General features: G+C 36.0%; 1 protein-coding gene across 1 annotated transcript in view; it reads left to right on the forward strand.

Moving 5' to 3' along the window:
- The first annotated feature begins 561 nt into the window (after positions 1-561).
- Positions 562-12,111, forward strand: part of KCNJ3 (potassium inwardly rectifying channel subfamily J member 3) — a 156,430-nt gene continuing 144,880 nt past the window's right edge. The window contains exons 1-2 of the mRNA XM_074336521.2: positions 562-1,589; positions 11,541-11,757. Of these exons, the coding sequence (XP_074192622.1) occupies positions 888-1,589; positions 11,541-11,757 (919 nt within the window). The 5' untranslated portion in view covers positions 562-887. The remainder of the gene's footprint in view (positions 1,590-11,540; positions 11,758-12,111) is intronic.

Consider the following 12,111-nt stretch of genomic DNA (forward strand, 5'->3'; position numbering starts at 1 on the left):
AGCAGCCCTGAGCGCAGAGTGCGAGGCCAGGCTGCCGCTGCCGCCTGCTGCGCTGCCTCCTGCCCTCTCCCTCTGGGTGAGTGCTCTGGTTTCGTACACCACTGCGTCTCTGCTGCGCGCGGGGGCGGATTGGGGGCCCTTCAGGGTCCACCCGAGGGCCCTGGTGGCGCCCACGGAAACTCGGCGGCCAGCGGACGCCAGGCGGACACGTCTCTGGAGTCCGGAGCAGGAGACTCTGAGCCAGGAGGGCGTGGGTAGGGGGTGTTGCTCCAGTGTCCAGCGGACATGCTTTTGGGCGGGATTTTGTCCAAAAGATAGGAGGCAGGAGCGCTGGGGGGAAGCCAGGAACGGTCCCGTGGGGCGGGTGATTGGGGAGCGGCGGGGAGGGGGGAGGGTCTGGTCCAAGCAGGTAGCGCAGTTTGGACAGCCTGGCGAGTTGGCAGGTGGGGTAGGACTCGCTTGTCAACTAATTATTTTAAAAAGAGTCAGTTTGGGAGTGGTGCAGGATAGTCAGGAGGGGTGGGGGGAGGCAAGAGGTGGCTCGGGATGCCTGTGGGGGGGTAAGAAAAGAGAAGCCTCGAAAACCTTGGAGGCAAAATTGCGCTTGGGTTCCTCCTGTCCTTGCATCCCTCTTGCCTTGAGTGCGGGAGAACACTTTTTTTTGGTTTTAGACTCAGCGTGGGAGGAAAGCCACCGTCCCAGGGTGGGAGAGGCGACTACAGGGGGCAGAGACAGTCGCTACCTGTCGGGTGCGCCCCCTCAGCCCAGGCGCACTCGCTTTTGTCCCCCTTTTCTCCCCCGCCCCCACCTCCTTATTGGTGCTGGTTTGCAGCGCTCGGCTCCTGTGCCTTCGCTTCGTGTTTGAATCTGGCTCTCCCCTCCGTATTATGTCTGCACTCCGAAGGAAATTTGGGGAAGATTACCAGGTAGTGACCACCTCGTCCAGCAGCTCGGGCTTGCAGCCCCAGGGGCCGGGCCAGGGCCCACAGCAGCAGCTTGTGCCCAAGAAGAAGCGGCAGCGATTCGTGGACAAGAACGGCCGGTGCAATGTACAGCACGGCAACCTGGGCAGCGAGACGAGCCGCTACCTCTCGGACCTCTTCACCACCCTGGTGGACCTCAAGTGGCGCTGGAATCTCTTCATCTTCATCCTCACCTACACCGTGGCCTGGCTCTTCATGGCGTCCATGTGGTGGGTGATCGCCTACACTCGGGGCGACCTGAACAAAGCCCACGTCGGCAACTACACGCCGTGCGTGGCCAATGTCTATAATTTCCCATCTGCCTTCCTCTTCTTCATCGAGACCGAGGCCACCATCGGCTACGGTTACCGCTACATTACCGACAAGTGCCCCGAGGGCATAATCCTCTTCCTGTTCCAGTCCATACTCGGCTCCATCGTGGACGCCTTCCTCATCGGCTGCATGTTCATTAAAATGTCCCAGCCCAAGAAGCGCGCGGAGACCCTTATGTTTAGTGAGCACGCGGTGATTTCCATGAGGGACGGAAAATTCACGCTCATGTTTCGGGTGGGCAACCTGCGCAATAGCCACATGGTCTCGGCGCAGATCCGATGCAAGCTGCTCAAAGTAAGTGCTACCCGCCCCCTTCCCCACCTGGCACCACCAACCCTCAAACTCGGGAATCAACTCACCTGAGAACCACCCCACCCCTTTAGTCTTACTTCTCGCCACAGGTGAACTTCTTTTGAGGAGGCGAGACGGGGGGCTTGGGCAAAGAGAGCACAGCTGGCAGTTCTGTTTTGTTTGTTGTTGTTTTTCTTTTCTACTCACTCTCACGTTCTTATTTATATCCAGCATTCGGATGTGCTGGTATCACTTTCTGAATTAGTGACACTTATGGAGTGGTGTTGGCTCCTGGAGCCCCGAGGTAAATGAGTTGCCTTTTCCCCACCTTACCCTTGCTCTTTTGCTCTTTGGAGCTCTTTTGCTCTGTCATCAATACACTACTTCATTCAATTGGCGGTACTGAAACTGAACAGTTTTTATTTTTAAGAAATAGGTGTTGAACTTGCCTCAATTTTCACTTAGGGCTTTCTTTCCTTTTTTAAAAATTTCTCCCCCCACCCCTCCCAATAATATCAGCAGGTGGATTATTCCTCCAGTCACAATAGCATTAACTCTACCTGTGGTCACTTTTTTAACAAGCACACAGACAGGAGAAACGGTTAATGCACTGGAAGAAGCAACATAACACCTGGTTCTTTAAATTTTTATTTTTACTAAATATTTTCCTAGAGAAGCATTCTATGAAAGCTTGAGTGCTTTTCCTGCAGAGCCTCTAGTTAATTTTACTCTCAATTGCCTGTTTCTATGAAGCCTTTGTCAATTACAGATTTCACTTGAAGCTTTTCAGCATCCATTAAAGAAGATTGCTCCCTGCCATCAGCAGTGTAAATGCTAAACCAAATTGCACATAGAGTGGTTATTAAAACAAGGTTCATCTAGTCGTTAGAGGGCACCACTAGAATCAAGAAGAGAAGCCCACCCTAATCACTCACTCAGTTAGAGTCTGGGAATGCTGGATAAAAGCCCAGTTCTCTCTCTGTGTTATTTATAATTCATTTTTTTGAGGGTTTTGCCTCAGGTAGTTTTCAAATGTCCATAAATTGAAAAAGATGACCTCAAATAAAATCTTAAAAATTTGTCTGAGATTGAATAAAGAACCATAGCCATTTTCAGAATTTAGCAATTAATGAAAATCTGATAAATATATGTTGAGATTTTGCCTTTGAAATTTCAGTTTCCACTCTACAACTGTATATTGTTTTATACAGCCTCAGCTTATGTTGTAGCTAAAAGTGAACCAGTGTGCTTTTAAAAAGTTTGACTTTTGTGTTATTTTCATTATTCATTTATAAGATTTTACCCTAATTACCCTTGACCGTATTGTTCAGTAAAGTGTTAGAATTAAAGCAGTTCAGTTGTCCTTTCACTCCACATCATATGCACATTTACTAACCTATAGACAGTAAATAAACTGAATTTTGTATAGCATAGTGGGAAATTTTCAACCTTGTTCTGATGTGCATATTCATATGGTAACTATAAATAAATAATTTGAGCAGATCATTTTTTTATGTAATTAACTTCAATGAGCTGCAGATAGCTTTTTATGTAACTTAGCATGTTGTGTTATTTCCCTATTTGAACTACATGAGTTGTTTTGATCAGGTTAAGCAGTTGTATTGTAGACATGTTTATTTCAGTGGTATTTTTTGTTGTATGTGGCTTTTTCTATCAACAGAAAAAGATACATAATCTCTCTTTATAGGTTAGGCCTGCTGGGAAGATCGAAACACTTTATTAATACAGTGCAAAAGTCTGTCAAGGAATCAATGTTGATATGTCACTTTGAGATTCTTATTGAAGAGTAGTTTACCATATTGATTGGTCTATTGGAAATTTAAAATTACACTTTAACGGTAATTTTAAATGTTGTTCTCTAGTTTTTCAAATATACAGCCATTTATTAAAACAAATATCTTTTCAAGGTAACATATTTTAGATATTATTAAATTTTATTTTAACAAAGCCAGAAATAATTAGAATTAATCTACATACCTTTTTTTTTTAACAAAGGTACATGAAGCTGAAGCACTTAGTCTCCAGTGGTTCGAAACACTGAGAATTATTTTTATAAATAAGACCATGTACCATATATACCGTAAGGAGTGTCCTTAAAAAAAATAAAACATTTACAGGGTTAGCAAATATGGAGCAAGGTGCTATATTAACACAAGGTGATAAAAAAAAAACCCATCTAATTAAAATAATATGTATAATATTCCTATACAACTCTTTGCTTTTGATTTGTTGGGAAGATGTCAGTGCTAGAAGTTAAAATGATTGACATGTCGCATCAATTTATATTTAAACAAAATTATGGTGAAATTGTTTCTTGCTTTTTGCGAAGCAAGAGGGTTGATCAATGGCAGCTCTTTATCCAGCCAGTTACTGTAGTTTATTTGAAGTAGATTTTTCCTGCAGCCATGGTAATTACAATGAATTCTCATAGTTCTCGTCATTTCCTTAGACTTCATTTAAAAAAAGTCCTGTTTTGCTGATTAGGGAATCAGCAAAATTAGGTGGGAGATTGCTTTTAATAAGTTACTCTCATTTTCTTTTAGAGACTGAGATGAAGTGATCTAAAACAGCCAACTATACTTTTAAAGAGAAGCTATACCAAAATCTTATAGCAATAATTTTTTGACACCAGTCTTACACATTCTTCTTATTGAACATTACTACACATATTCAGTTTCTTCCTTTAGCCTGTTTGGCATTTTAAATTAAGATATATGTATCTTTAATACATAGAAATATATAGAATTTTAAAGCAAAAAAACATAGTATTTAAGCATAGTAATTATAGTCTATGTATGTTCCTATTACCTAGTTTAATTTCATTTATATTTTTCTATTGTTTTCTTATTTGCTGAATAAAATCTTATCTATCAATATTAACATAACAGTTCTATTTAATGGCTATAAAGCACTTTCTGTTCTTGGAAAAACAGTAAGGACATGAATATGGCTTTCTAATCTTTGTTATGATGAAATCTTCCATGCATATATCTTTTGAATTCTCTAAGCTTTGATGGAAGTATTTATTTTACAACTTCTCTGCCTAATTTTTAATTGTTATTCACTTATATGAAAGCAAATTTTACTTCAACTCTATTCCTGCCTTCCAAACTTGCAAATACTGACATTTATTTTGATATTTAAATATAGATTTTCCAATTTTATGCTTCGAACATTCAATCCTTTTTCTATTAAAAAAAAGGAACAGATTAAATGAAAAAACATTAAAAATATGTAATTTGAAGTTATTTTTGCTTTACTTTAAAATGTATGTTTATTGTAAATGCAGCAATTAAAAGCTCTTTTAAGATGAATATTCTTTCTCTTTTCCTCTTCTCATCTCCATGTTGATGTTTCATTTGAATTTTCAATTTATTTTAGTTGTCTTCTTTTTCTTTTTAACCTACACTATAGGAACTAATGAAAAGAACGATCATGTTAAGTTAATATATCATCCTCTTGAAAGTTTTAATAAAGATGCCTGGATTAGGGAGTTGAGATTAATGGCTGAGAGGTGTCCAACATTTCATTAATGCTCAGTATAGAGTTGAGAATAAAGGATTTGGAAATCGCACTCCTGTCTACTAAAAGTTGACTGCCCTAGACTTACATCTTGTTAGGGGAAGATTAAAATAATCTTTGATACATTATTCAAGAACTTACAAACTTATTCAGAAACCATCATATGTAATATATATAGGCACCCAGTTAAACCTTATTTACATAAAGTAAACAAAATAAACTATTATTTGATCCATATCCTTATGAAAGAGATAAGGATATTTTTTTCTTATGAAAGTGTAATTTATTTATTTATATTTTTATTCATTGCTAATAGTCATCATATTTCTTTCCTAGGTGGTCAGCTATACAACACTTAACTTTCACTTATTGGAAAATCATGGTGTGCAATCATCTTCTAGTGCATCACATAAATTATTTTTGTGCATCACATAAATCACTTTTTAAATTCTTCATTTATATGCATACTCAAAACTGGATGCTATCTAGTTTTGTTGTATAAATGTGATCACTTCCAGATGCAATAAAAAAAAAAACTGTCTGCCAACAATAAGCTCTTTATCCTCTTCATATGTCCTAACATTTTGTTAAGCCTTTACCCACAGTGATTCCTAGACCACATGACTCCTGAACTTTTTCATATATTAGTTTGTCTGCTTTCCATACCTTGCACTTAAATGCAATTGTGCTTTTGACTTTGTATGATTTTATTTTTGTATGATTTACTCGTTTTACCAATTGACCTTGGCCAATTTGCATTTTAATTCTAATCTTGAGATAATTAAACCCACAAATTAGTATTAAAAAATGGTTCTTCTGAACATCAGACAAGGAAAAAAACCACATTTCTTATTTAGTCTAGCTTTGCTTTCTCTGACAAATGTACAATAATCTCCAGTAGGTATAGAACTTGTGTTCTTTTTAAAATCTACAATTTTTATTATTTTTTGAATAGTAGTCATATGTTGTTTTGTTCTTTATTTTTAATATAGTTCCTGCAAAGTACAGGGTGGCTTGTGTTCAGGGGAATACATTGTGAACAGAAATAAGGGAGAATATAAAGACCCACAAATAAACAGCAGTAGGTAAAGACAAATGATAAGGAGAAGCAGGAAAAAGCATTTGATCAATTTTAGGGTGTTTGGTGAGTAGGAAAGGGATGTGTGAGTAAGGTTACAAATCCTATCCATAGTTATTATAAATTCCATGAAAGGGATTCAAGGAATTATAAAGCTGTTCTTTCATTTGAATGGTATAAAAGCCTCACATAATTTATTGCATGATAAATTGTATTTCATTCCATAAATAACTTTCTTTTTATAAAAATGAACATAATTTAATGGAATAAGTAACTTAGTGTTAAAAATCTTTATATTTGACTTGATGGGGGTCATATATTTTCTACCTGAGCATTGATGGAATTTCAAGCTTAAGGAGTCAAAATAAATGTTACAATTTAATTGTAGATGGTCCAAATAGAATTATAAGTCCTCATCCTCCTCTACCTGATTTTAATTTTGGTCTGAGTCCCAAAACCATTGCTAGAACTGCTTTGAGTCACAAAGCATTTTTGTTCCTTATCCTGGCACCTGCTTTTTAGCTAATTTCCTAATGTTAGCTTCCATATAGTACTCTGACCTCATTCCATGTGATTTTCTTCCTAACTTCAGCATACATTCATTCAGTAAACACACACACACACACACACACACACACAGAATATTTAAGGAAGAGAAGTGAAATTACAGGTGAAATCATGGTGGCATGGTAGGCAAGAATGATTTGCCTTCTCTAACTTTTCCTCATTTCCTTTTCTTTCCTTCCCTTTCCTGACCCCTGGCCCTCAGTGTTCTTCTCTAGTAGAGACACGTGGGAGGTGGTGGGGCATGGATCAATCCTTAGAATATGATATAGGTAAATGTCATGAGTCAGATGTCAGTGACTAAATATTTTACTCAAAATCCCCCTAGCCTCCCTCAGAACTAGGAACGAGCACAATGGTTATAATTAGAAGAGAGTTATGGGTTAGAAATATGGAGAAAATCAGCATACAGAGTTGATCGCATTGGTGCGATGTGTTCTTGCTGAGTGAAAGTGGACACTGGTCACAAAACTCCCAAAAAGAGGATGGCCAAATGTGGATCTTCTTATGCTAAATGTGTATCCCTTTTTTGTGTGTGTCTTTGGATCAATACTCAACAGTCTTTTATCTGTCATATGAAAGCTACTTATCTGTAAAGTTTGTGACCCGATAGTCCCTTCCAGGCATCTGTGACTTTTGCATCTTTTCCCACCTGTAGGCAGAATTGTAGTTAGTTATCTTGTAGGCCTTTTTGGACTCTCAGTTCAGTCATTTGACATTAGCTGCCTCTTTGAATTTTGCGCATGTGTCTGTAAAATGAGGAACCAGCTTTAAATTCTATACCTTTTAAATAGCAATATTTTTATTATGAAGAATAACTTAGACATGATTGACACAACCTAAATTGTACAAAATCATTTCAAAAATCCATGAGCATCTAATCATTTTTTGGACAGTAAATTTAAACAAACTTTAAATCTTAGATTTTCTTGATTTTTCTCTTAACTCCCAGAATTGGCTATAATGCATTTAACCAGCAAGTCTGTAAAATGGCATAAAGATCTTTATTTCCTTCCCAAAAGTCCACACAATTGAAAATAAAAGTTGTATGGAAGTCATCTCAGGTGCTACTATTTTCAAATTATGTAGCAGATTTTTAAGAATTATCAATGTTCCATGAATTCCCTTCTACCTCTTCCTACTTTCTTATTCATGCAATAGTTTTATGATTCTAAATGATTATTTCATCAATTGAAGTCAACCTTAGTTATCAGCTTTTCAGAAATTTAAATAATTTGTTGTATCAATCTTAATCTTTAGCAGTTGTTTTGAATTATTGTTGATCTCCATCTTATCCACTTACACATTTTTATCTAGAAAACTATCACAGTTCTGTGTTCCTTTTGAAATTAGGAGGCTTACAGAGCTAAAGGAGATAATGTGGACCATCAACAAATTGCTCTGTAAGTGAAAGATTTCTTCTTATATCACAAGTCTTAATATAATAAAGAAAAGTTAAATTGTTTTTTAATCTAAAATTTCTCCTACCTATTATCAAAATTTCTGGATAAAATATGGTAATTGATAACTAAGTAAGAGAATTAGAAACTGATGGAATATCAATGCTACTGATTTATTACATACTCAAGGTATAGATCATGGTTTAATTCTATAAATGCACATACATAACTCCTCCTTTTCTTCTGTCTTTTCTTTTCATATACATGTGCATTATAATTCCTTGAACAAAAGTTCTCTTACTCCGCTTACACAAGTCGAGAGATTTACAACGAACATAGTCTTTCCTCACCTCCCCCACCCCACTTTGTTCCAGAACAGCTCTGGAATTGCATCAGAATTAGAAAAGATTAGAAATTTTTGTAAGGCTAGAGTAGAAGTGTATGCTTCTAAAAGTATATTTGGTAAGCATATGCAGATGTTTCTAGAAACTTATGATGTTTCTAGAACATCGTAAGTATTTGGCTTAGCATTGATGAGATAACCTTGTTCTAGCCAGGAGTTCAGACTTTAAACAATTCCAGTACTCCAAGCACCTATCACACTAAAACCACAATCTTTACTCTTATAAATGGAAAAGCTTTCTATTTAACTCACAGTGATCAATAGCCTCCCCAGTCTGTTACAGAGTGAGAGAAGCAAACAAAAATCAGGGAGGTAAGTATACATCCCGTTGAAATATTTGATGGCCTAACATAAAGGAAGACAACCTGAAAGATAAAATTGTAGATGTATGTAGTATCTCAGAATCATTTAAAGAAATGTTAAGTTATATAATATCCACTGGAAAATAATTTTCAATGAAAATGTAGGAAATTTCACTTCTCTGAAAAATATGTAAACACAGAAAACATCTTTCAAAGAAATAAAATACTACTTTCCCCATAGTGTTTTATAATAGGTACAGTTGTCAACTTCGTTTCTACCAAGACTTAGATAGGACATAAGGCATTTTTTGGGGGGACATAAGTACAGTTTTGAGTATGTAGAACAAATTTTTAAATTCAGAAAGTGTATTGAGTTTGAATGGAGAATATCCATGCATATTTAAGTCTAAATTACCAATATATGAATTAACTGCTTTGCTAAAAATAAAGTACTTCTTATTCTAGGTTGGCATTCTCCTGATAGGCTGCCTGTTTCTAGGCCACTTCTTTTCATGGGTTGTTGAATGATCAGGGAATATAAAAGTTAATTGCTTACTCGAAAGCCTTTTAGAATAAGGCACAGGCATAAATAACAAATATGTAAAAAAGGAAGATGAATTTTAATTTTGTGAAAATGTATCTCCTTTAAGGAAAATGATTTTTAAATACATGGAATTGAGTTTTTAAAGAATCATCTTTGTGAACATTTTCATTTAGTGCTGAAAAAGCAGTTTAGAATAGTTAGTAAAACAACACAATGTCTGCTCATTAATTATAAACGTCAGAATACCACCTTGTGTTTATATAGCACCTGTTTCTTAGTATGTGAGAGAACAATGACATGGGGTTTTTGTTTTTATTTATTTTTGTTTTTGTTTTGGCTTTTACTGTGTTATATTAATCATTACTTGTTATACAACCATGTAGTTGGAAAGATTCTGGTCTTATCCATATTTTGTTAATTTGAGAATAGGTTTAGAAAAATAGGTGACTTCTACTGGCATAGAAATTTCTAGTTTTCTCTAACATTGATTGTTAGAACTGTTTTTTTATTTGTTTGTTTTTTGGGTTTTGCACCATTAGATTTTGCCATAGATCATAAGGTATCATATCCTCTTCCTCCTCCTCCTCTTCCTGTTCCTCCTTCTTCTAATGAACTACTCACAAGGTAGAGAATAATAAGTCTCAATATTTTCATTGGATTTTTTTCTTTTTTCCCACACAAGTAAAATTCCTAAGTATCATTAATCACAAAGTACCCTCGCTAATTGTCTATGCTGCTGTTAAGACACTTTGCAGCAATTGGTGCCGTAACAATCTGCCACCAATTTGAAACCCTTGGTTCTGTTTTGCCATGGAGGCCATTTTACTAAACCACTTTTCTCAGTGTTTTCAGACTCATTCACACCACACAAAAAAACAACAACAACAAAAAAGCACAGATTTTTATTTTTTTTTGGAACCCTGAGAGTGAGGTTTCTTTCTTCTAACTACCACTTCACTGGACAGAGCAGTGTTACAGATTTTTTTATTGAATTTGCTTAGCAGTCTGCTAAAATATATTGAATGCTTCCAATCTCCATTTGACAAATAGTAACCCCCCTAACTAAATTTTTCTATATGTAACTTTTTAGCACAGCCCTTATTTTATCAGCATCATCATATAAATTGAACTTTAATATTTGTTTGTACATGATCCTTACAAGTAATGGACATGGAGAATAAAATGAAAATTAATAGAAAAGAAAAATAAGTTTACTTTCATGGTTTGCTAATTTTTAATAGGTATGTTTAATTTTCTTTCAGAATTTAGCATGCAAATAGTTTAGTAAATTAAATTTACAGTGTTTTATACTGATACTGAATGCCACTAACTTATGAAAGTTTTAGTAAACTATAAGATTAACCAATATAGATTTTTAAATTGCACTTTGTTTTTTAAAAGTTAAGTCTAGCACAATTTTTACTATGCTTTAAAATACACAGAGAAGTCAACAACTTTAATGCAGTCTAAAGTGACTGCAAAACAGAAAGAAATAAAAACGAGTTTGAAAGCCATTAGCTAACAACATCTGCCTTTTATTTTTATGTAAGCTGTTGTGTACATAACATAATTTAATATGATGACATCTTCACTCTTCTATTCTAGTTGATGTCTATTTGTTACTTTTCAAAGTCCTGGAAAAATACATTATGTTTTGCTTCATAATAATGTAATAAATCTCTTCTTAATTTATGATCAACATTTTTCAGCATTAATACATTCTATAAAGAAGTGACTACTTATTTGCTTTATGAAGGGAAAAAATCTGGTATGCAATGAGTTATCATGCAGTGATTTATGTCAAGCAGTAGCACATGTACACTCAATTGCACAGTTTGTGCAAACAGCCATTGTTGGACCAGGCATTTCTCCAAATCCCATGAGTTAGGGAATGGTAATTATAGTAAGTCATATATTATAAATAATGCATGGATGTTCCGCAAGAGCTATGTGGGATTTCGGCCCATTTGCCAGAACATAGCTGTGTAATGATTTGTTTGGAATTTGTTGCAGATGACTGATGTGCAGAATGTTGGCAATGACGTAAATTATTGTTGAGATGTCTTGAATATTTCCGTACAAGTGGTGATTTTCTTCTCTTTTTCTGTGTACTTGTCTAGTCTCGGCAGACACCTGAGGGTGAGTTCCTTCCCCTTGATCAACTTGAACTGGATGTAGGTTTTAGTACAGGGGCAGACCAACTTTTTCTTGTTTCCCCCCTCACCATTTGCCACGTGATCGATGCCAAAAGCCCCTTTTATGACCTATCCCAGCGAAGCATGCAAACTGAACAGTTCGAGATTGTCGTCATCCTGGAAGGCATTGTGGAAACAACTGGTGAGTAAAAACACAGATATGCCATCAAGTTTCTTTATTCCATAATGACTTTATATCATATGCACAATACTTGTCATGAATTGGGTTAACTATCACAATAATGAAAGTAATGGCTTGACTTTTATTTGTTTGTAATGTTAAATTGATACTACTTTGAAAATGAAAATTCACAGTTGTGATGATTGCAGATGTAATGCTGACTAAGGAAAAAAAAAAAGAAAAGGAAACTGAGATGACTCCTTGGGAATGATTATAATGTTCTGTTTTAATTACAAACTTGGATTTCCTATAATCATAATTTTTCTTTAAAGATTTAAGGTTAAAGTAAATTCAGCATAATTAGTGAGCAGCCTG

This window comes from Rhinolophus sinicus, chromosome 17 (assembly GCF_057876585.1).
Source record: "Rhinolophus sinicus isolate RSI-liver-muscle chromosome 17, RSI-T2T, whole genome shotgun sequence".
NCBI lineage: Eukaryota > Metazoa > Chordata > Mammalia > Chiroptera > Rhinolophidae > Rhinolophus > Rhinolophus sinicus.